At 49.1% G+C, this 25,518-nt stretch overlaps 1 protein-coding gene across 1 annotated transcript in view; it reads left to right on the plus strand.

Moving 5' to 3' along the window:
* Positions 1–229: 229 nt before the first annotated feature.
* The window catches only part of RGS9 (regulator of G protein signaling 9), an 89,406-nt gene continuing 64,117 nt past the window's right edge, over positions 230–25,518 (plus strand). Inside the window, exons 1-6 of the mRNA XM_030800297.1 lie at positions 230–461; positions 16,396–16,492; positions 21,280–21,330; positions 23,212–23,318; positions 23,514–23,565; positions 23,832–23,890. Coding sequence (XP_030656157.1) covers positions 405–461; positions 16,396–16,492; positions 21,280–21,330; positions 23,212–23,318; positions 23,514–23,565; positions 23,832–23,890 — 423 coding nt within the window. The 5' untranslated portion in view covers positions 230–404. The remainder of the gene's footprint in view (positions 462–16,395; positions 16,493–21,279; positions 21,331–23,211; positions 23,319–23,513; positions 23,566–23,831; positions 23,891–25,518) is intronic.

The following is a 25,518-nucleotide window of genomic DNA, read 5'->3' on the forward strand; positions in this document are numbered from 1 at the left end:
TCCTCCTCCCGCCAGATCCTCCTCCCGCCAGATCCTCCTCCTCCTCCCGCCAGGTCCTCCTCCTTCTCCTCCTCCCGGGGCCCTTGCCCTGCGGGTCTCACCCGCTGCTCCGCGGGGTCCCGGCGAGGGCCGGACAGCGCCCCCTGGCGGCAGGTGGGCGCCCGCGCAGCGCATGCTAATGAGCCCGCGGCGCCGCTCGCGGATTGGCTGGCGCGGATTCCAGCTGCTTTCCAAGTCAGCGGCGCCTAGTGAGAGTCAGGGGGGCCCGGCCCGCGCCCTCCCCGCCCAGCCGCCTCCCCGTCGACGCCCAGGGCTGGGGCGAGCCAGGCTGCCTTTCGAACTTGGAGGGCTTCTCCTCTTGTCTCCCACTGGTGCTCTGGCTGTGAGTCCATCCAGGGGCCAGGATGACAATCCGACACCAAGGCCAGCAGTACAGGCCGAGGATGGCATTTCTCCAAAAGGTAACCCTGGCCCCTCACCTGGACCCTGGGAGGCGGGCGGGGAACCGCATCTGCGAAGCGTCCGAGGACAAGAGGGGCAGGAGTGGAGGGCACCCCTTTGGGTAGATTTGTGCTGCTCGATTTTATTAAGTGACTTCTTTGCTGTGTGTGTCGATATTGATGACTGTAATAATTAGGTTTTCGTGTGCCCTGCCTGTAGTGGAGAATCCGAAGCCAGCGCTGACGGTCTGCGGGAGGTGAAAACAACCTGTTACTCGGGAGAGGCAGGTTCAGTTCAGGCTGTGGCAGATTTGAGACAGCCTGCTGATATTGTTGTAAGACGACCAGATGTGATATTGCCATTTTTACCTTTTTTTTCTGATCCCAAACTGCACTATTTTAAAGTGTGTGTGTGTGTGTGTGTGTGTGTACACATAGACCATGAAAACGGGGTGATTTGTAGGATAAAGGGCCACCCCATTTCAATGCCCTGCGAGCCCTCATTTGAGTGTATCTATCTGTGCATCTCCTGCTGTCTGCGCTGGCGGCAGAAGTCCCAACCTTTTCGCTTCCCTTGTGAATGCTTTCCCAGACGAAGTGACCGGGCACAGGGTGTGCACACAGGATGGACATGTGGGAGGTGGAATGCACCTGTGGGGTGATGTGTTTGGGGACAAAGTGGTTCATTTCGTTCTGAGCTTCTGGTATAATCACTGTCAGATGAGATCTACAGAGGATTAGGTCCCGGGTCACATCTTTGTCCTTCCTCCCACCCGTGGCCACTTTTCACAACGTAGTGTCCATCTTCTTAGGCTTATCTTGTTGAGTAGAATTAGTTGAATGTTTTGTGACAAGCTGGGCTCTCCCTGAGCCCCTGGAGCTCAGCAAATTGGTATAGTCAGTGACCACTGTCCTGATTTGCCCAGAACTTTCAATGCTAAAACCTGGACAGTCCTGGGGACCCCGAGACAGTTGGTCACATTTGGTCCACCTGTTTCAAGATGCTCATGCTTATCTTCCGGGTAGCAGAGGTGTGGGCATCATCCATAAAGCAGACAGGCTGAATGTTGTCTCGCTCAGAAAGAACCCTGAAAGCCTGTACTGCAGATACCAGTTACTAAAAGCAGAAGAAACTGCCTAAGTCGGCTATCTCAAAGCCACACATCATCTTCCAGATTTATCCTAGGACTGCCTCCTCCCAGGCAGGACAGCTCTGGCTTGGAGGCTCAGAGGGTAATTGTCAAGAGATATTCAGTTTGTTTATTGAATCTCTGGCATTTTTTTCCTTCATGACTCTTCTCTGGTAGATTCTCCTCTCTTTACCTTGGTCTTCTGACTAGTGTCTTGGTCTCTAGTTTCTCTCCTCCACTCCAGGCTTCCCTCCTCCTCCCCAGCCACCCCTCCTTCACCGCAGCATTGCCTCCTACACCCTAGCCTCCCCTCCTCCACCCAAACTCCCCCTCCTTCACCCCAGCATTCCCTCCTCCACCCCAGCATCCCCTCCTCCACCCCAGCATCCCCTCCTCCACCCCAGCATCCACTCCTCCACCCCAGCATCCCCTCCTCCACCCCAGCATCCCCTCCTCCACTCTAGCATCCCCTCCTCCACCCCAGCATCCCCTCCTCCACCCTGGCCTCCCCTCTTCCACCCCAGCATCCCCTCCTCTACCCTAGCCTCCCCTATTCCACCCAAACTCTCCCTCCTCCACCCTAGTCTCCCTTCCTCCACCCTAACCTCTCCCTCCTCCATTCCAGCTCCCCTCCTCCACCCTAACCTCTCCCTCTTCCATTCCAGCTCTCCCTCCTCCAACCCAGCTCTCCCCCCTCCACCCCACCTTTCCCTCCTCCACCCCAGCTCCTCTTCCTCCACTCTGTCTTCCCCTTCCTCTACCCCATCATCCTCCTCCTCCCCAGCCTTCTCCTCCTCCATCCTAACTTACCTCTCCTCTACCCTAACCTCCCCCTCCTGCATCCCAGCTCCCCCTCTTCCACCCCAATCTCCCCTCCTCCATGACATCTTTCCTATACACACTGTTTTTTTCCCCCAAATCGATGGTGACCTCCTTGACCTGAAACCCTCCACTGGCTTCCCACATTCCCAGGATAAGGTCCAACCTTCCCCTGAGCGGCCCGGCTACCCAGGATTCCGCTCCCACCATCTTCCTGGCTTTGCCTCCTGTCTGCCTTCCACACCTGCCCTCTGGGAAACAACGAAGCAGCCACAGGCACCCCTGGGCTCCTGCCTCAAACACTTCCTTCCTTTTTAGGAACCCGGTGCCCTTTCATGCCTCAGGGTCCATCTACTGGGAAAGTCCTTTCTCCCCCTCTCGCTTGCCAAGCTCCACTTCTCTTCCCATGCCCAGCTCAGTCACCCCTTGGCTGTGAAGGCTGGTTCTCCTAATGCCCCTGGGCAGGACAGCTCCCTTCTCTGTGCCCTACAGACCCAGCTGCACCTCCAGCATTGCTCTTTCCCTAGACCTTGTGCTGGCGAGGGCCCTGTCTATGTATCCTGTATATCTGGGTATGTATTGGTCATGTCACAGAGCTCCTTGGAGCAGGGGACAGAATAAAGTTCTGCAGAACAAGTCTCAAGAGCCCGTGCCAGGCGATCCTTAATGAAGAACAAGCTGCATTCAATGTCCAGCTTTCTGGAGAAGGGCCTGGAACAAAAAATGTGGACCTGGGTGCAACTGTCACTCACCACTCATTCTGTGCATGTGATGAAGTATGCTGTGTCCGTGATGGGTTCGGGGTGGGGGTGTTAGGTGCATTATCTCATCTATTTCATAAGCTGGAAGTTATGGTCACCATTTTACAGAGAAGAAACCTGAGGCTCAGAGAGGCTAAGTGGCTTGCCAGTCACGCAGCACTAGGTGGTGAAACCAAGAAGAAGTACAGGAGTGGTCGCTGTCTGTCACAAGTTGTGATGCAATGCCATGAGCTTTCTCATGACGTAGGGCAGAGTGTGGAGGCTGTGGGAAAGCCTGGCTCAATATGCCTAGGGACACAGAGCTGAGACCTGAAGGATACATAGGGGTTTCCAGGTAGAAAGGGAAAGATGTTTCAGGCAGAGGGAACAGTGTAGGCACAGAGGCATGGGAAAGCTAGTGGGTTTGGGGCCATGTTCTGTAATTGATGGATTTTGAAGTGCAAGGGGAGTGGGAAGCTGGAAAGGAAGGCGGAGGTAGCGGTGCCTATGGGCCTTCAAGACCTTTGAAAGGCTTGGTTTTATCTCGTACGGAGCCACTATAGAAATTGGAATGGGCAAGTGATATGGCAGATTTGCAAATTAAGAAGATCACTGGTGGGCCAGATGCAGTGGCTTATGCCTGTAATCCCAGCAGTTTGGGAGGCTGAGGTAGGTGGATCATCTGAGATCAGGAGTTTGAGACCAGTCTGGCCAACATGGCAAAACCCTCTGACTACTAAAAATATAAAAATTAGCGGGGCGTGGTGGTGGGCACCTGTAATCCCAGCTACTTGGGAGGCTGAGGCAGGAGAATTGCTTGAACCCAGGAGGTGGAGGTTGCAGTAACTGAGTTCACAAGTTCGTGCCACTACACTCTAGCCTTGGTGACAGAGAGAGACTCTGTCTAAAAAAAAAAAAGGACCACTGGTGTGAGCCCGAGGAATTGGTGGGATGCCTTCTCCCTGAACTAAGAGAGTTCACTCAGGATCCTCCTGTGCCCCTGCAGCTCCAACCTCCTAAGAAATGATAGCTGTCATGGGGCCAGGGAGAGCCATGCTGGTCAGAAAGGCCCTTGTGCGATTCCCGAGGTTCTCGTACCCATGTTTCCATCTCAGTCTCAATGCAGCCGTGGGTTGGCATGCCCACCAGCCATGCTGCTTCCCACCTCTGATGCCTGGGCTCGTTTAAGATGTGGTAGAAAGAGGCAGAAGGCCCACCTGTTCACGGCTTTGCTGGGGAATTAGCTGATGGCACACGGTGGACAGATGAACACAGGTGGGTGGCCTCCTGTGGTTCCAGCACCCATGGACTCTTGTTCTGGGAATGGCCCATTTCCCTCTGCAATTACCAGATCACCATCCCAGCCAGTACCACCACCGCCCTTGGGATTCACCATGGGATGGGCTTTCTTGGAGAAGCCTTCTGGTGACAGCTTTGTTTTCCTGTGTGGCTTCTGGCACCTCTTTTTGCCTGAGAAAGGAATGCAGAAGCAGAAATATTGAGGATATCCAGGCTGAGTTTGGTATCTCTTGCTTGTAATGTTCTTTCATTCAATACAGACACATAATTGGGCACTTATGGGCTAGATGCTGTGCCAGGTGCTGGGAGCATCAAGGAGCTTAGAGTCTAGTGGAGAAAGACAGATGTATAAACAAGGAGACAAGAAGTGTTCCATGGGCTGTGGCAGACATTGTTGGAGGATACATGTAACACCAAGTAGGGAGTGGTCAGTTCTACCTGAGGTCAGGTGGGGATCAGGACAGATTTTACAAGGGGGCTTGCAATGGAGTCGACTTATAAGAAGTTAGTAGTTTTTGGCCAGGAGGTTGGGGAAATGAGTGACATTTTAGGCAACACAAAACATGGACATGTGAAGTAGCATGGTGGTTTGGGAGATTGCCTGCGGGTTGGGAGAGCTGGCCCCAAGTGTGCAGGAAGTGAGTTTGGCGTTGATGGAGGAGAAGGCTGGTAGGTAAGAAAGGCCCAGATCTGCTGGGTGTGGTGGCACATGCCTGTAATCCCAGTACTTTGGGAGGCCGAGGTGGACGGATCACTAGGTCAGGAGTTCAAGAACAGCCTGGCTAACATGGTGAAACCTTGTTTCTACGAAAAATACACAAATTAGCCGGGCATGCTGGCATGCGCCTGTAATCCTAGCTACTTGGGAGGCTGAGGCAGGAGAATCGCTTGAACCCAGGAGGCGGAGGCTGCAGTGAGCCGAGATCGCGCCACTGCACTCCAGCCTGGGCGACAGAGCGAGACTCAATCTCAAAAAAATAATCAAAAACCAAAAACAAACAAACAAAAAGAAAAGCCCAGAACTGGAGGGCTTCCTAGGTCATGCTACAGAGTTTGATGACTTCTGTGTTTAATGAGAAGCTGTTTGACGTTTTAAAATCAGGGATGAATAAGATGAGTTGGTTTGTATGCTAGAAAGATGATTCTGATGAGAGGGAATGAGTAATTCTCAACCTGGGCTGCACTTTAAAAAACATTAATATCAACTCACTCTACTTTGAGTTTCTGATTTACTTGGCCTGGAAGTGAGGCTTAAGTATTGGTCTTTTTATGCCACTGGTTTTCTTCCTTCCTTTCTTTTTTTTTTTGTTTGTTTTTGAGACAGAGTCTGTCTCTGTTGCTCAGGCTAGAGTACAGTGGCGAGATCTCCGCTCACTGTAATCTCTGCCTCCCGAGTTCAAGTGATTCTCCTGCCTCAGCCTCCCAAGTAGCTGGGATTACTGGGACCTGCTACCATGCCTGGCTAATTTTTGTGTTTTTAGTACAGACAGGGTTTCACCGTGTTGGTCAGGCTGGTCTCAAACTCCTGACCTCAGGTGATCCACCTGCCCTGGCCTCCTAAAGGGCTAGGATTGCAGGTGTAAACTACCAAGCCCGGCCTGGTTTTCTTTTTTTTTAAACAATTTCTTTTTTTAGACATGGGGTTTCACTATATTGCCCAGGCTGGACTCAAACTCCTGGGCTCAAGGGATCCTCTCACCTTGGCCTCCTAATTTCATTTACAGGTGCCTGCCATCATGCCAGGCTTAACCATTGCTCTTTTTGAAAAGTTTTCCAGGTGGTTTGAATGTGTAGTCAGGACAAGAGCCCCCGGGGACATTTGGCAATGTCTAAATACATTTTAGGTTGTCATAACTGGGGGTGCTCCTGGCATCTAGTGGGTGGAGGACGTGAATGCTGCTAAACATCCTACAACACACAGGACAGCCGCCCTCACCAACCCCCAAAGAATGATCCAGCTCCAAGCGTCAATGGGGCCACGGTTGAGAGCCCTGGGCTAAGGAGCACCCCGGAGGCTGGAGACAGATGCCAGCTGAAAGGCAGAACCTGATAGTCCAGGAGGGGGTTAGAAGATGTTCCACGGAGGCAGGATTGGGTGGGCAGATAAGAGATGTGTTGAAAACAAAAGCAGTCAGACTGAACAACATATCAAGACCCATCTCTACAAGAAAATTAAAAAATTAGCTGGGGGCCAGGAGCGGTGGCTCATGCCTTTATCCTAGCACTTTGGGAGGCCAAGATGGGTGCATCACTTGAGCCCAGGTGTTTGAGACTAGCCTGGGCAACATGGTGAAACCCTGTCTCTACCAAAAATACACACACACACACACACACACACAAATGAGCTGGACATGCTGGCAGGCACCTCTAGTCCCAGCTACTAGGGAGGCTGAGGTGTGAGAATCACTGAACCCAGGAGGCAGAGGTTGCAGTGAGCCGGGATTGTGCCACTGCACTCCAGCCTGGGCAACAGAGCCAGACTCTGTCTCAAAAAAAAGAAAAAGAATTAGCTGGGCAGGGTGGCACATGCCTGTAGTCTTAGCTATGGGACGCTAAAGCAGGAGGATCTCTTATGCCCAGGAGTTTGAGGCCACAGTGAGCTATGATCATGCCACTGCACTCAAGCCTGAAAAAAAAAAAAAAAGGAAACAAAAGCAGATTCAACAAAAGTTGGCCACATCTTGGCTGGGGTCACCTGGAACTATTCCCAGGCTTTTGACCATGGTGGGAAGAGCAGATTTTGGAGAAAGACTACCGAGCACTGGTTAGGGCATAGTGCCCATGAGTGAGCATCTGGGGGACATCGGGTGAGACAGCGGGAGGGTGGCTGGACTCTGGCCAGGCTTATTAGCAGGAGCACATCCTCCTCTGTTAGAAAAACAACTCTGCGGTTCTGGGTCACTCTTCCCATCTTTGTATAGAAAAGTACCGATTATTATTGTTCCCCCGGGTGCCTTCTCTAGCTTAAAGGAAAATTCCAGCTCCAGAGATCTTCCGCAGTGAGTGACAGCTCCTTAATGTGAGCAGCAGCGTGGGCGTGGTGGGTGGGATGTCAGAGCCATCAAAGCCCTCATTTCTGATCCCTCTGTGATGTCGGGGTTCCCTGGCACGCCCACCGTCATGCCTCAGCACGTTGGCATCTGAGAGAGGAAAGGTGCAGCTGACACCCTGACCCCCTTCTCCCTGACACAGGGTCAGACAGGGTCCCACGGTGGCCTGGTTGTGCAGCACAGACATGTTGCCTGGGAACGAAGCGGGGCTGATGCTTTGTCTTGGGAGGAGCTGGGAAGCAGAGTCTGTTTGGGAATGAGAGTGTTGGCCTTTGAGGGTGAGGATGCCCCCAAGGACACAAGGAGGAGAGTGCAAGGTTTGCCGAAGTTTGCAGCAGAATAGCAAGGGCATCTCACTCCCTGGAGAACTTGGGAAACAGTTCAGATTCTCTCCACCTCTGTGCAGGGGAAGGGATGTTTCTGATTGAATATAGGACACAGAGTCTGTATGAGTTTGTAGGGCTGTTGTCACAAAGATCCATAGACTGAGTGGCTTAAGCAACAGAAACTTCTTTGCTGACAGTTCTGGAGGCTGGAAGTCTGAGATCAAAGTGTGGCACGGTTGGCTTCTCCTGAAGCTTCTCTCCTTGGCTTGCAGATAGCCGTCTTCTCTCTGTTCTCACATCATCTTCCCTCTGTGTCTGTGTCCTAATCTGTTCCCATAAAGACACTGGTCATAGGGGATTAGGGTCCACTCCATGACCTCATTTCACAACTTTATTTTATTTTTTTATTTTTGTTGAGACTGAGTCTCACTCTGTTCCCAGGCTGGAGTGCAATGGTGAGATCTCAGCTCACTACAACCTCCGCCTCCTGGGTTCAAGCGATTCTTCTGCCTCAGCCTCTAGAATGGCTGGGACTACAGGTGCCCGCCACCACGCCTGGCTAATTTTTTTGTATTTTTAGTAGAGATGGGGTTTCATCTTATTGGCCAGGCTGGTCTCGAACTCCTGACCTCATGATCCGCCCACCTTTGCCTCCCAAAGTGCTGGGATTACAGGCATGAGCCAATGTGACCAGCCTCATTTTTACTTTTTTGATACTGAGTCTCACTCTGTTGACCAGGCTGGCATGCAGTGGCTTGATATTGGCTCACTGCAACCTCTGCCTCCCGGGTTCAAGCGATTCTCCTGCCTCAGCTCCTGAGTAGCTGGGATTGTAGCCTGCCACTACTCCTGGCTTTTTTTTTTTTTTTTTTTTTGTATTTTTAATAGAGATGAGGTTTGCCATGTTGGCCAGGCTGGTCTCGAACTCCTGACCTTGAGCGATCTGCGCATCTCAGCCTCCCATATTGCTAGGATTACAGGTGTGAGCCACTGCACCTGGCCTCATTTCACCTCTTGAAAGACCTTATCTTCAAAAGCAGTCACAGTCTGAGGTACTTGGGTTAGGACTTCAATGTACGAATTTGTAGGGGGACGCAGTTCAGCCCATAGAGCTAGAGTTCTGTGGTTTCCTGGGGAGACTGAGGAGACGCCTCAGAGGAATTTGTATGGGGAAAGGTCTGAGGAAAAAGGATCGGGATCCCAATGGGCCGAACTCCCTCAAAATGTTCCCGAGGTCCACGTGACGTTCCCTCCTCCCACCCAGCCCTTCTTTCTGTGAAGGGTGACACACCTGCTAGAAAGAAATCTGACTCCCCTCATTGTGTTTTTAAAATAACTCTCATTATTCCTCCTCTGAAGGTTATTTTCAAACTCTTTATAACTCGATTTTTTTTTTAAATGCAAAGACAAGGAATCAAATCTGCCAACTTTCTATCGGAGAAACTCGGGTTTCTAACTTTTAAAGTGGGATTATATGTCTTCTCCAATATATGGGCTCCCTGTTTTTATAACATGCTGCTCTTACATCTAATAAAACCCATTTTGAATGAAGGCGGCCTTTCGTCCGGCAGCTAATGTGGGGAAAAGGAATCTTGGGCCCTCATATTAGAAAATCTTGGCCGGGCATGGTGGCTCATGCCTGTAATCCCAGCACTTTGGGAGGCCGAGGTGGGCGGATCACGAGGTCAAGAGATCGAGACCATCCTGGCAAACATGGTGAAACCCCGTCTCTACTAAAAATACAAAAATTAGCTGGGTTTGGTGGCATGCGCCTATAGTCCCAGCTACTTGGGAGGCTGAGGCAGGAGAATCGCTTGAACCCGGGAGGCAGAGGTTGCAATGAGCCGAGATCCGCCACTGCACTCCAGCTTGGTGACAGAGCAAGACTGTCTCAAAAAAGAAAAGAAAATCTTGGCCGGGCACGGTGGCTCATGCCTGTAATCCCAGCACTTTGGGAGGCTGAGGCGGGCAGATCACTTGAGGTCAGGAGTTTGAGACCAGCCTGGACAACATGGTGAAACCTCGTCTCTACTAAAATACAAAAAATTAGCGTAGTGGTTCGCGCCTGTAGTCCCAGCTTCTTGGGAGGCTGAGGCACAAGAACCGCTTGAGCCCAGGAGGTGGAGGTTACAGTGAGCCAAGATCATGCCACTACACTCCAGCTTGGGCTACAGAGTGAGACTCCGTCTCAAAAACAAACAAAAAAAAGAAAATCAGGCACTTCTTGGGTACCATGGAGACCTGAGGTCACAGTTAGTGACAGAAGGAGTCACTTCTGCAGCCTGTTGGCTCCTCAGTTCCCTGGGCCACCCCCAGGAGCAGCAGCTGTATCTCCCAGTGCCCTGCAAACACTCTCCTGGGGTTGTCCCTTTGCTCCCCTCATTGCTGCTGGACCTACAGCTGACCCAGTGACCTCAGATGCCACCAAGTCCTGACACTGCAGGTGGCCAAGGACTATGGCTCTGAGTCAAGCCAAAATAAGTATTTTCTGTTCCAAAACAATTCTGTGAGCCGAGAATGTGTCCGTGCAGAGGAAGCTGACAGTTAGTCTTGCACTGGGAGTCCCTGGAGCTGCCTGGGCCTGCACACTGGCTGGCTCTGTGCTCACAGTGGCCTCAGCTGTGTAACTGCCCTTGGCCAATTTCTCGAAATCATGGTTCACCTGCAAATGCTGGTTTAGCAACAAAGATTGAAATAAGGAATCTCACCCCTCAGCATCAAGTTAGGTCATGGTCCCACGCTCCTTGGGAAGGTGGGAGCTTCCCAGCTTCAGGCTGCCTGAGTGACAGGTGGCAGGTAGCATTTTTCCACTTCAGGACTCCCTTGAATGACCCGTCACCTTGAATGCACCTGGATCATTCTCTCTCTCTCTTAAAAACTTTTTTTTTTTTTTTTTTTTGAGACAGAGTCTCACTCTGTTACCCAGGCTGGAGTGCGGTGGCGTAATCTCAGCTCACTGCAACCTCCGCCTCCCGGGTTCAAGAGATTCTCCTGCCTCAGCCTCCTGAGTAGCTGGGATTACAGGCATGCACCATCACACTCAGCTAATTTTTGTATTTTTTTGTAGAGATGGGGTTTCACCATGTTGGCCAGGCTGGTGTCAAACTCCTGCCCTCAAATGATCTGTCTGCCTCACCCTCCCAAAGTGCAGGGATTACAGGCGTGAGCCACTGTGCCCGGCCTCTCTTTAAAAAATTTTTATTTTATTGCGGTAAGAACATTTAACATGAGATCGACCCTTTCAAAACTTTAAGTGCACAATACAATATTGTCGACGAGGTACAATATTGTACAGCAGATGTCTAGAATGTATTCATCTCATTTAACTGAAAGTTCTTTATGTCTGTTGAGTAGCAACTCCCCATTTTCCCTTCTCCCTAACCCTGGGCAACCACAATTCTGATATTTGATCTATGAATTTGTCTATTCTAGGTACTTCATGTAAGTGGAATCGTGTTGTATTTGTCCTTCTGTGACTGGCCTATTTCACTTAGCATAATTAACCCTGGGTTCATCCATTTGCTTGCATATTGCAGAATTTCCTTCTTTTCAAAAACCAAACAATGTTCTTTTGTATGCATAGAACACATTTTCTTTGTTCATCTGACAGTGGACACTTAGGTTATTTCCACATTTTGGCTAACGTGTATAGTGCTGCAGTCAACATGGGGGTGCAGGTATCTTTTCCAGAGCCTGATTTCAATTCTTTTGGATACATACCCAGAAGTGGTATTGTTGGATGCTGTGGTAGTTCTATTTTTAATTTTTCTGATGAACCTCCATACTGTTTTCCACAGCAGCTGCACCATTTTACATTTCTACCAACAGTGCACAGGGTTCCAATTTCAATCTCTTTCCATTTCTGAATTAAAAAACCTGAGTCCTTCTTATACCACCCCTCCCTTGGAGTGCAGCCTGGTCCTCACCATCTAGGGAGATTCTGTTGGCCCTCTCTGCACTCTTTTTGGGATCATCTCAGCCAGTCTGAAGTTGCTATTTTGTGGGGGGTGGGGAGGAGGACAAGGGCTCCCTGTGTTGCCCAGGCTGGTTTTGAACTCCTGGGCTCAAGTGATCTTCCTGCCTCAGCCTTCCGGGTAGCTGGGATTACAGGCATGAGCTACCGTGTCTGACTTGCAATTGCTATTTCATAAATACTTTGTGCACAGAATGATATGAAATACTTTATTTGCTTAATCTCATTTAGTCTTCACAATATCCCTATGATGATTGGTTTTGGTGTTTTTTTTGTTGTTTTGTTTTTGTTTTTGTTTTTTGAGACAAGGTCTCTCTCTGTTGTGCAGACTGGAGTGCAGTGACGTGATCCTGGCTCATTGCAACCTCTGCCTCCCAGGTTCAAGCGATTTTCCTGCCTCAGCCTCCTGAGTAGCTGGGATTGTAGGTGCCCGCCACCATCCCCGGCTAATTTTTTAAGTGATCCACCCGCCTTGGCCTCTTAAAATGCTGAGATTACAGGCATGAGCCATCGCACCAGGCCTGATACTATTGCAAGCTCTATTTTACAGATAAATGAGTCCTAGTGAAATTTAGCAATTTACCAAAAGCCTCTAGCTTCTAAATTGGAGCAGAGATGTGAACTGAACTTTCTCTCCATTCAGACTCCTAGCTTTCATATTAGTTAACTTTTTATTTTCATGTAACTGTCTGCTCAACTTTCTGAAGACTGGGTGTATGTCTTTTACCTTGTATCCTTGCAGTGCAGGGTTCTAAATACATGCTCAATAAATACCTATACTATTTGGTTTGTTGACCTGGGTTTCTATTCCTGGGCACCTAAACACAACCCTGCATGCAAAGTTTCAAAATGTATTAGTATGAATGCTACTAATATTAATAATTCTAACCATAATAATGAACATGTGTCTCTCCTGATAAAGCATATATCTTCATGCATGCATACATAACATACATCTCTCCTTATAGAGCATTTTACATGATTAAATTCTAAGGGATTATAAAGTCACAAATTAATTAAATTCTAAGAGATTATAGAATTATTTAGTAGTCCACATCATGGTCCCCATTTTATAGAGAGAAAGGAGATTCAGAGAGGTTAAGTGAGTTGCCCAAGATCCTACAGTTAATAGAGAAAGGAAATCCCACGGAGACTGAGTGCTTTTTCTTTGGACTGCAGGCAAGCACCTTCAGATCATAAAAGGATTTTGTAAATTGTAATGAGCCAGACAGTGCTGGGAGATGTTGTTTAATTCAATTCCAGGAGACTAATGATGGTGTAAGCAAGGTAGGCTAAATGAAGGGGAAGCAGGTGAATGGATGAGATGTTTTACTTTGGGTAATGGCAGGAATGTGGACAGACTGGGTGTGAGAGCAGCCATCCACGTGGATGTCCAGCTGCACGCAGCAGCCCAGATCTCATGAGAGAGCCCTGGGCCAGGTGAAGGCAGGAAAGGGCTTTGTTTCCCGCTGCTGGTTCAGGTTCTGTGCTTCTGCTCCTGTGGCCCTTCCACCTGGAACACCCTCACCCATGATTCTTTTCTCTTTCTGCTTCCTACTCCTTGCTAATCTTTGTAAAATTCAACCTAGGAGGCTGGGTGCAGTGGCTCATGCCTGTAATCCCAGCACTTTGGGAGGCCGAAGCGGGTGGATCATTTGAGGTCAGGAGTTTGAGACCAGCCTGGCCAACATGGTCAAACCCTGTTCCTACTAAAAATACAAAAATTAGCTGGGCATGGTGGCGGGTGCCTGTAATCCCAGCTACTCGGGAGGCTGAGGCAAGAGAATCGCTTGAACTCGGGAGGCGGAGATTGCAGTGGGCCGAGATCACACCACTGCACTCCAGCCTAAGCAACAGAGCGAGACTCAGTCTAAAAAAGAAAAAAAAAAATCACCCTAGGAGGAGTCCTTCCCTGCTGCCCAGCTCTAGACATTGCTGTGTTCACATGACACCATAGACTCATCCTTGCAATTGCACATTCGGCATTGTCCTAGAATATCCTTGCACTGATCAGTGAGATCTTTGGGCTCAAGGACCACAGCTTCTTCTCTCTGGTTTCCCAGAGTCGACCATGACTGTGCCTGGATGTCGAATGACCAACTGACCATTGGCAAGCACATCTGGGGCAGGGGGAGTAGACAGCTTTCCTGTTAGTGAAGGCTTTTCTAGGGGAACATGAAGTTTGAAACCTCTGCCCATGAAGCTTTGTCAAGGTCAGTAGCAAACAATGAATAACAAGAGAAATACCTGGGTTTTCTCTAGTCATCTTTGTTGACTAGTGTCAAACATCCTTCACGCCGGGTGTGGTGGCTCACGCCTGTAATGCCAGCACTTTGGGAGGCTGAGGCAGGTGGATCACTTGAGGTCAGGAGTTCGAGACCAGCCTCGCCAACATGGCAAAACCCCGTCTCTACTAAAAACACAAAAATTGACCTGGCGTGGTGCCATATGTCTGTAATCCCAGCCACTCTGGAGGCTGAGTCAGGACAATTGCTTGAGCCCAGGAAGTGGCGGTTGCAGTGAGCCAAGATTGTGCCACTGCATTCCAGCCTGGGCGACAGAGGGAGACCTGTCTTAAAAAAAAAAAAAAAATCCTTCAGCTGATATTATTTCCATTTGATTTTTTCAAGTGGGAAATAATTTTTAATAGTAAAAATGAAAAAAACAACTCTAAAGATAGTCAGGGCTGTCCTTGTGGCTGCCTTCCTGCAGTTCAGGCTTCCTTGGATAGTTTGTTGATTCTCTTTAGCTTCAACTCTCCCTGACATTCATGGCTCTAGTTCATATCTCTGACCCTCTCTCTTCTGAACCTGGGGCAGTCATTTCCAATCACCTCCCAGACATTGTGGGAATCTCAACAGCCCCTTACAGTCGACCTTCCAAGGCAGATGCCTTTGCTTCCAGAAGTGGCTTCTTCTTTTGCATTTTCTAGTTTGGTAACTGGTAACTCTGGTCATATAAGCTATAAACCTTGGCATTATTGTGTCACCCTTAGTGAACCATTCAATCACTTGCAAATACAGTTTATTTTTGCCCTTCTAGGGCTCTGAAAGTCATGCTTCCTTACCATCTTCCTGGCCACTGCCTGATTTGTTTATTAATTCACACATCACCTGCTTACTGGTAACTACCTATGTGCCAGGCGTGCTTCCTGACACTTGACATCCAGCAGCAAACAACAACAGACAAAGACCCCCAGGAAGAGCTTACTTTCCAGGAGCAAGGGGAGATGCACCATCAACAATGTATTAACTAGGTCAATTATTTTGTATGTTTGAAGAACATGCATGCTCTCGAGAAATGGAGCAGGGCGTCAGGAGTGCCAAGGGTGGAGTTCAGGGTTGCAGCTTTAGGAATGGTCAGGGCAGGCCTCCTGAGACCGTCAGAAGGGGAAGGAGGTGAGGAGGGAGCCAAGTTGGTCTCTTGCGAAGACTGGCCCAGGTAGAGGGAACAGCCAGAGCATGGGACCCGCCCAAGGCTGGCTGGGAGTGTCCTTGATATGGCTGGGTCAGAGGGAGCTGGTGGGGAGTAGTAAGAAAGACGTCAGAGAGGAAGGAGGTCCCGAACATGTAGACCAGTAGGGGAACTTTATCATTTACTCGGAGTCAAGTGGCCCTTGCAGTGGAATAGCCATGCAGAAGAGTGACATATTCTAAAATAATGGAAAGCCCATCTGGCTGCTCTGCTGAGAATACAGAGAGTGGGAGTGTTAAGGGTTGAAGCACTGTCATTTCTTGTTTTAAAAGAGACAGGGTCTTGCTCTGTCACCCAGGCTGGGTGCAGTGGTGCGATCATAGCTCACTGTAGCCTGGAACTCCTGGGCTCAAGTGATCCTCCTGCCTCAGCCTCCCAAGCAGCTGGGAACTACAGGCATGTGCCACCATGCCCAGATAATTTTTAACTTTTTCGTAGAGGCAGGGTCTCACTATATTGCCCAGGTAGGTCAGAAACTCCTGGGCTCAAGTGATCCTCCTGCCTCTGCCTCCCAGATTTTGGGATTACAGGCGTGAGCCATGGTGCCAGCTCACTGTCGTTTCTCACCTGGGCTGTATGCAATAGCTTTGAATAGGTCACTGCACTTTTTTCTACCTCTGCAAACTTCTTCACACTTCAGTATTCTTCTCTCTGTCATGGGCCAAATTTCCAAAATGCTCTCTAGAAACAATCACTGGAACAAAATCCACACTGCAGGGGTGGCTTTGAGGTCCATGTGACCTGGCCTCCACTGGCTTTTCCAGCTGCAACTCCTGCTGTTTTCTGTTCCACCAACCCTGGGAGCTGTCATCCTTCCATGCCTTTGCCCACGGTGTTCTACCACTTTCTGTTCAGCAAAATCCTTTCTCCTTAAGCTCCGTCTTTCCTTAAAAGCCACCCCAGAATCTCCCAGTCAGGATGAATCTGCGAGTCTTCACACGCAGGGATGGGATCTGTGTCTGTGGAGAACACTGTAGTCCTGGCTGCATTAGAGTCACTCAGTGCCCACCTGGCTCCTGTACCAGATGGGGAACCCCTGTGTCCACCTTTGCATTTTGAGGTCCCTCTCAGTGCAGTGGAAATGGCCCTGCACAACTTTCAAAATTGTTCTCGTCAGTCGGCTTTTTCCTGTTCTGTCTTGCAGATTGAAGCACTCGTGAAGGACATGCAGAACCCAGAGACAGGGGTCCGCATGCAGAACCAGAGGGTCCTGGTCACCAGTGTTCCTCATGCCATGACAGGTGATGTAGCTTGCACTTTAGTCTTGGCCTGGAATAGACCCCACAGGTCCAATACGGCCCACCTCTTGTGTTTGTAAAAAACTTTATTTTTGGCCAGGTGCAGTGCCTCACGCCTGTAATCCCAGCACTTTGTAAGGCCGAGGCGGGTGGATCATGAGGTCAGGAGATCGAGACCATCCTGTCTAACATGGTGAAATCTCGTCTCTATTAAAAGACAAAAAATTAGCTGGGCGTAGTGGCAGGTGCCTGTAGTCCCAGCTACTCGGGAGGCTGAGGCAGGAGAATGGCGTGAACCTGGGAGGCGGAGCTTGCAATGAGCAGAAATTGCGCCACTGCACTCCAGCCTGGGCGACAGAGTGAGACTCGTCTCAAAAACAAAACAAAACTTTATTTCTAAATAAAGTTTTATTGGAACATATCCCTGTTCACTCATTTATGTATTGTTTATGGCTGCTCTTACACTACAATGGCAGAGTTAAAATATACAGTTGTGGCCAGGCACAGTGGCTCACACCTATAATCCCAGCACTTTGGGAGGCCGAGGCAGGTGGATCACCTGAGGTCAGGAGTTCGAGACCAGCCTGACCAACATGGCGAAACGCCGTCTCTACTAAAAATACAAAAATTAGCCAGGCGTGGTGGTGCATGCCTGTAATCCCTGCTACTGGGGAGGCTGAGGCATGAGAATCGCTTGAACCTGGGAGGCGGAGGTAGCAGTGAGCCAAGATTGCACCACTGCACTCCAGCCTGGGCGACAGAACAAGACTCCCACAAAGCTGAAATGTTTATTTACTATCTAGCACTCTACAGAGTACATTTGCCTACTCCTGGACTAAAGTCTTCCTCTGAGGAAGGGGTCAGGAGGGAGAAAAGGACTCAACAGTTCATTTCTTGAAGCCATTCCTCCCAGAAGCTCATTTTAGAAAACTTCACTGTCATTTTTTGTTTTGTTGTTTTGTTTGCTTTGTTTTAATGAAACCAAGTAGCAGAAAAAAAATACTATTTCGCAGAAAAAAATTGGCCTTTGTTTTGTTCCACCTTCTACCTTCTAATTCATTTCAGGCCCTTCTCAACTGCCTTGTGGGGGTGGTGCCACTGTCTCCTCTCTCTGTGTGTGGGGGGTAAGGTGCCTGCAGAGCATCATTTGGGGATATTGGCAAGAGGGGCTGGACGCCAATATTAAGAGAGCATTTTGGTTAATATGTTACCTGTTTTCTGATCTTGATTTTGCAGTAAAGACAATGTTTCATACTTAGGCGTATTGTCTGCAGAAGCAGACAGCTTCTCATAGCCCAAGCCCGGGGCCTTGCCACTGCTGTGCTCAACGTGAGGCCTCCCTCTCTATGCCACCCCTGACCTGACTATTTATTTTTCACTCAAGGTGCCCTAGTCTTTGCAGAGACAAGCTGGCTCACAGCTTCCTCTTTCCCTTTCTGACTGCTTAGAAGAAACGATGCCCCCACCAGCAATGTGTCACTCAGGTTTCCTTGCATGCAAGCAACAGAAGACCCACTCTTTTGTTGGAGCAAAAGGGGAATTAATTGAAATGCTGTAGAACAGCTCATGGAGGAAAAGGAAACACTGACGAGCCAGACTTTGGAAAGGCCAAGAACCAGAGTAGCTCTGGGCACCCAAAGAGTGGAAACAGGGGGCAGACTTTTCAGGGTGCCTTTGTGTCCCCCATCACCTCAGATGCAGCTGGGGCAATTCTTCCTGAAGGCATCCCTGACTTTGATTGTCATTAATTTTGGCCTGAATTCTCTACTGGACTGGGGCCCTTCAAGGGAAAGTATCTTGTCTTGCTCATCTGGGTAACCCCAATGGTTAGCAGAGCTGTGTTTGTAACAGATGGTTAGTAAAAGTTTATTGAATGCATGAGTCACTTCTTGTCTGTCATTGTGTGGAGAGTGCAGGATTAAATCCTTCAGGTGTCTTTTCTAGCTGTAGCCCTGGTCTCAGTTTACTTTCTCCATTGTTTTTGTTTGTTCATTTGTTTTGTTTTGTTTGTTTGTTTTGAGACAGGGTCTCATGCTGTCTCCCAGGCTAGAGTGTAGTAATGCAATTATGAATCACTGCAGCCTTGACCTCCTGGGCTCAAGTGATCCTCCTGCCTCGGTTTTCCAAAGTGCTGGGATTACCAGCTTGAGACTCCACAGCTGGCCAGTTTTCTCATTTTTAATGCAAGAATAGCAATCCCTCCCTAAGGGAACGAGTGCAGGAAGGAAGTGAGAGAGTGGTGTGCAGGTGCCGAATATGCAGCGAGTGCTGGATGGTGGTGGTAGCTAGTGCTTTCCCATGCGTTGTCTGTTAACACTCACAATAAAGTTCAGGGTAGATATGACTGCCCACTTTTTGCACACAGGGCTATGGAAACCAAAGAGTTTCAGCAACTTGCCTTCATGTCCTTAAGCTCATTTCATGAGTGAGCTTGAATTTCAGCCCAGCAATGTGACTCCAGAGTCCATATATATTTTTTTTATTTTTACTTTTTTTTGTTGTTGTTGAGACAGGGTCTTGCTCTGTTGCTCAGGCTGGAGTGCAGTGGCACTATCTTGGCTCACTGCAGCTTCTGCCTCCTGGGTTCAAGCAATTCTCATGCCTCAGCTCTGGAGTAGCTAGGATTACAGGCACCCACCACCACATCCAACTAATTTTTGTATTTTTAGTAGAGATGAGGTTTCACTATGTTGGTCAGGCTGATCTCGAACACCTGACCTCAAGTGATCCACCGGCCTCGGCCTCCCAAAGTGCTGGGATTACAGGCATGAGCCACCACGCCCAGCCCAGAGTCCATATTCTTATCCACTGTCAGTGTGCACCAGCTGCTTTCCTTCCTTGCACACGGGGCACACTTGGTTCCTGGATTTGGATGAGGTCGCCCATCCTGCCATGTTTTTCCTCATTCCTCCTGCACAGGTGAATTCCAGCTGCTGTAGAAACAACACAGGGAGAAGCCCTGGTCCTGCAACATCAGCACCGATAAAAACAAATTATTTAACTTCTTGGATGGCAGGTGTCCCAGGGCTTCCTCGGGACAAAGGTGGCTGATGCAGGAGCCTGAGCAGCCTGCCATGCTGTCAGCACAGACCGCATGGTACAGATGCTGGTGGCACCATAATCTCATTTGATCTATTTCGGGAGGCAGTCAAGTGGATGAGAAAGCCCTCGGCTCCTCGGTGGAGAGAGCTAATCTGTCTGATGTCTGCCTGGGTCTGTCTCTCTGCCTGTGCACCACTGTGTAACATTTAAAGAGAGAGACTTGGTGTGGCAAGTCTAAACACCCAGTCCTAGGATTTTAAGTAGGAGTTTAGATGAAGGATTTTGCCTTTGAACAGCCAACCAGGAGTGAATGATGCTAAGAGCAACAGAGGGAGAACCATGGAAAGCCACGAAGGTGTGCATGTGGACACTGACAGAGATCATGGCTGGACATTTGTGTTCTAGGGTGTGGGCATGAAGGGAAGAATTACAGGTTGTCTACACCCAGCCATGGTTGTAGGCAGGCAATTACGCCCAGAGAGTGTGTATGTGGGTCATAAGAAGAAATGTCCCTGCACCACCTCCGAGGAGGGAAGTATCATTGGAAATAATCCAGATGTAAGAACACAGGCAGTGGAGTCTCAATCCTGGCCCTCTTCTTTAGTGTGTTATGTGGGCCTGTTCCCATGCAGACAGGCTTCCAGCTTGGCCTTTGGAAAGCAGGCTAAGATTGCCGGAAAGTGTGACCATTGGCGTCTGCACGATGGCATCTGTGATGGGGTGCTTCATTCCAGGGCACCTTGTCTATCTTCTGAGATGCTATTACCTTGTGCCTACAAGGTGTACCTTCTGCTTGTGAGGTGAGAGGGCCCAGGCTGAGAGAAGGGGCTCAGAGCTTCTGTGGGGTCATACTGCAGCTCTGGGCTTGTTGGTGGAACTTGGCTTGCCTTGACCCTTAGATAAATCTGAATCCTTGAGGGGAGTGGGTGGGTGGGACAGGTGCACGGGTGCACGTTCTCTCCTGGCCTCCAAGCCTGCATCTCCTGTTGTTTTTCCTGCCAGTCTTTCATGTTTTTTTTGTGTGTTTTTCCCAAGCCATCCCCTAAGATTTGCAGGGCCTGGGGCGAGAGTACACATGGAGGCTTCATTCCATCATCTAAAGTTATAAATCAACTAGGATAGGTCCCATCCTCCTACCCTGACAAAAGTACCTTCATGGTGTCATGGAAGGCCAGGTTCCAGTTCAAGTTTAGAATTTTCTGACTCCTCGGAGTTCTGCCTGGGAACTTGGGGAGTTGGAGAGCCGGCCCCAGCCCTCAGCCTGTCCTCCTTTCATCCCTGGCTCTGTTTTACTCCCATGAGTCCTAGCTTGGTCCAGAGCCCTGCAAACAGCTTGCCTCGGGTCTGTTTTGTGTGTGTGTGTGTGTGTGTGTGTGTGTTTGTGTGTGTTTAGACTTAGCCTATTTACTATCCAGTTAGTGAATAACAGTCCATGTACAAGTTATTGTCAGGCAAAAGATCAATACAACAAGAGATGTAAAGATGAAGTGTGTGTGTATGTATGTGTGGGCTGGGGGGTGGGCGTGCGGTGTTAAGTTGCACATCTGCTGGAGTCAGATCATGGATATCCGTGAATTACAGGCAGCAGAGCTGGGACTGAGCATGATGAGGTGGGGGTTTCCAAAGGTTCTGAGCGAAGAGGAATGAAATCGCAGCTGAACAGGAAGGAGACCAGTCAGACAACAGCGTGGAGGAGTGGGGATGTGTCAGGAGCTATGACAATAACCGCAAACATCTCTGTTTTGCAGGAAGTGATGTTCTGCAATGGATCGTCCAGCGGCTTTGGATCTCCAGTCTGGGTGAGGGCTCATCTGGCACTCAGTTATCCAGAACAGCTGTGTGTACAGCACCATGGGAGAAACGAAATAGAGACTTAGCCTGTGTTTCTGAGAAATTTACATTTTAATTGGACAGACATGACCTTCGTGTGTAAAACTACCAGAATCAAAAGCAAAGGCAGGATAATTTGGGGACAAAAGAGTTATTTTGTACGAAATATTTAGAGCATAAATAACAGGGATAAGTGGGGAGGACTCAGTCAAGAAAGTTCTGGAGCGGGTGCTGTGTATAGCTGGTCTTGAAAGAAGTGATGCTTTTGAATTGGTGAAGAGGAGCTCTGAGAGTCTTTCTATAAGGGGACACTAGCAAGAGCAAGAGTGTAGAAATGGAATGAGCAGAAAGTGGAGGAGTGACAAGGGAGATTGAGAGTCATGGCTCCAGATGGCTATGGAGGGTGGCAGAGGGGTGGAAGAGCACCTGAAGATCTGGGAGATAGGCAATAGGAAGCAACAGGCCATTTTTGAGCATGGCAATGTGCATGATAATCACATTTCAGCTAGGGTGCCTGGCAGTGTCAGGCCTCTGAGCCCAAGCTAAGCCATCATATCCCCTGTGACCTGCACGTATACATCCAGATGGCCTGAAATGAACTGAAGAATCACAAAAGAAGTGATATTTAAATGGCCTGTTCCTGCCTTAACTGATGACATTCCACCACAAAAGAAGTGAAAATGGCCAGTCCTTGCCTTAACTGGTGGCATTACCTCGTGAAATTCCTTCTCCTGGCTCATCCTGGCTCAAAAAGCTCCCCCACTGAGCACCTTGTGACCCCCCCCACTCCTGCCCGCCAGAGAACAACCCCCCTTTCTCCTTTACCTACCCAAATCTTATAAAACGGCCCTACCGCTATCTCCCCTTGCTGACTCTCTTTTCAGACTCAGCCCGCCTGCACCCAGGTGAAATAAACAGCCTTGTTGCTCACACAAAGCCTGTTTGGTGGTCTCTTCACACGGACACGAGTGAAAGGCAGCAATTTAGAAGATGGATTAGAGCAGAAAGAAACTGGAGAGTAGATTTCACACTAGAAAATAGGCTGTTGGTACAATGAGGCATACAACTTTAGGACTTGGTCTTTGATGGAGGGAGCGAGACCTGTAGAGGGAGGGCTGGGGAGGAAGTCTTCCCACACCTTGGAGGCTGAGCTATGGGATGGGGAGATGGGTTGAGTCCTTGGGGTCCTGCAGGAATGGAGGGATGGAATCTCCTCCAGAGGATGGAAAGATATCTGCTTTCATTGATGCTTTGGAGAAAGAACCAAGGAAGTTTGTCCTTTAATTGATATAATTGATAAACAAGGCTGTGCTTCCAAATAAACCGGAGCAGGGTGGGAATTAAAGTGAAGTGGGAAGGAGAGGAAGGGTCTGGACCTGGGATGCAGGCACAGGTGAGCTTGGGATAGAAGTTGGCAATAAACCTGAGGCTCCTTGCTCATTCTTTGAGTGACAAAGTGTCTGTTGGTCCAACAGAGACATTTTCTTCCCAGTCCTGTGACCTTTCCCAGACCCAAAGGGCCTATAGAGGCTTCTCTAGGCCTTCCTTAACCATCACCCACTGCAGCAGACCACGTGTGGTTTCTGTTAACATCCAGATTTCCTAGTTCCCATCTAGACTTACTGAGTTGTCATTCCTGGGGATAAGACCCGGGAGGTCCTCCTTTTAGCGTGCAACCCAGCTGATGCTTGTCCACAGCCAAGTTCAGGAACCAGTGTCCTCACTGCTCATGAGATACAGTGCTGTTAGGAAGGGGCACCTGTCCTGGAGTTTGGGGTGCCCTGGGGGCCGGCAATGAGCTCCTGTCTCAGCCCTGCTCTTAACATCCATGTCTGAACTGCTTTTCCCAGAGGCGCAGAACTTGGGCAACTTTATTGTCAGGTATGGCTACATTTACCCCCTGCAAGACCCCAAGAATCTCATTCTCAAGCCTGACGGCAGCCTCTACCGATTTCAGGTGAGTCTTGACCTTGACCTTGGCTGTTCATATGGGGTTGATCTCATTTGAAAAGGTCGGGTTCATAGTTTCACAGATCAGGACTTCAGAAATGGCAGAGGGGGCTAAGGTGGTTCGATTTCTTTAGTCACAGGGTTGGGGTCCATTGAGTCACAATCCAGTTTTAAAGCGTGGTTTCCCTCGTTTCTTTTGCAGACACCGTATTTCTGGCCCACCCAACAGTGGCCAGCTGAAGATACCGATTACGGTAAATACTTCAGCCCCAACTATGTCTTTGGTAGTGCTTAACATGCTGCTTATTTACTTGCTGCATTTTGGTGACATTTGTCTTGCTGTCATCATGACCTTTCTGTCAGTCCACATCTGCACTGGGCGTGTCCCCGGGGGCAAGGGACTGGGTGTGCTGAGCGTTCTTTCCCCCACTCTGAGCACAGCAGCCTCAGGCTTAGGGAGGCTGCAGATGGGGTTTTGAAAGATGATGATGATGGAAAATGTCATTGCTTTCTTTTCCAGCCATCTATCTGGCCAAGCGAAATATCAAGAAGAAAGGGATTTTGGAAGAATATGAAAAGGTATGGAGGTGCTTTTAAGTAGAGGTTATTATAATTGAGTGGAAGATAGTTTTGAGCTGTACTTTCCTCATTCCCACATCACTACATTCATATGCGCCCTCATGATCCATCCATCCAGCCAGCTAGCCATCCATTTATTAATTAGAAGCACTAGCTGACGTAAATTCTTTCCCATGTCTAACTTCAGTTTCTCTTGCTGTAATTTAAGCCCTTGCCTCAGTGGCTACTGGGCATACGGTGGCTACTCGCTTCCTTTTGCCATCCCACAACAATGTGACATAATTAATATGTACTCTTGGACAACCCTTGGTTAACAGATTTGAACTTGAATTTTTTTTTTTTTTGAGACAAGGTCTTGCTCTGTTGCCCAGGCTGAAGTACAGTGGCACGATCTCAGCTCACTGCAACCTCCACCTCCCAGGTTCCAGCGATTCTCCTGCCTTAGCCTCCTGAGTAGCTGGGATTACAGGTGTGTGTCACCACGCCTGGCTAGTTTTTGTATTTTTAATAGAGACGAGGTTTCACTATGTTGGCCAGGCTAGTCTCGAACTTCTGACCTTAAGTGATCTGCCTGCCTCGGCCTCTCAAAGTGCTGGGATTACAGGTGTGAGCCATCGTGCCTGGCCCGAACTTCAATTTATGATGGGAAAACAATAGGACTGTATAGACTTTTGTTTTAGGCTGGGCGAGTCCAATTTCCCAAAGAACACACGCTAGCCCTCAAAAGGCTAAAATTTCTGGGCAGAGGGTTAAAATCTTGCTGTGTTTTTATATTTATTTATTTATTTATTTAGAGACAACATCTTGCTCCATCACCCAGGCTGTTGTGTAGTGGTGCAGTCTTGGCACACTGGAACTTCTGTCTCCTGGGCTCAAGCCTCAGCCTCCCAAGCAGCTGGGACTACAGGGGCATGCCACCATACCCAGCTAATTTTTGTATTTTTTGTAGAGAGAGGGGGCCCAGGATAGTCTCAAACTCCTGGACTAAAGTGTTCCACCCACCTCAGCCTCCCGAAGTGCTGGGATTACAGGCGTGAGCCACCATGCTGAGCCATGTGTTTTTATTCTTACAAACATGTTTTCAGAAAGGCCAGTTTATCTTAGGGTTTATTTTGTGAATTTGTGATGCTCTGTTGTTGAATAGTGAATTTCCAGGTTGGGTGCGGTGGCTCACGCCTATAATCCCAGCATTTTGGGAGGCCAAGATGGGAGGATCACTCGAGGCCAGGAGTTCAAGACCAGCCTGGCAACATAATGATACCCTATCTCTACAAAAGATTAAAAAATTAGCCAGGTGTGGTGGCATGCACAGGTAGTCCTAGCTACTGAGGCAGGAGAATGGCTTGAGGCCAGGAGTTTGAGGCTGCATTGAGCTATGATTGTGCCACTGCATTCCAGCCTGGGCAACAGAGTGAGATCCCGTCTCAGAAAAAAAAAATTGATTTTCAAATTATTTTTAATCTCTGATGCTCTCTTCCTAATCAGATTTTGGATACATTTATTTATTTATTTATTTATTTATTTATTTGACACGGAGTCTCACTCTGCCACCCAGGCTGGAGTGCAGTAACACAATCTTGGCTCACTGCAAGCTCCGCCTCCCGGGTTCAAGCCATTCTCCTGCCTCA

This window comes from Nomascus leucogenys, chromosome 19 (genome assembly GCF_006542625.1).
Source record: "Nomascus leucogenys isolate Asia chromosome 19, Asia_NLE_v1, whole genome shotgun sequence".
Taxonomy (NCBI): domain Eukaryota; kingdom Metazoa; phylum Chordata; class Mammalia; order Primates; family Hylobatidae; genus Nomascus; species Nomascus leucogenys.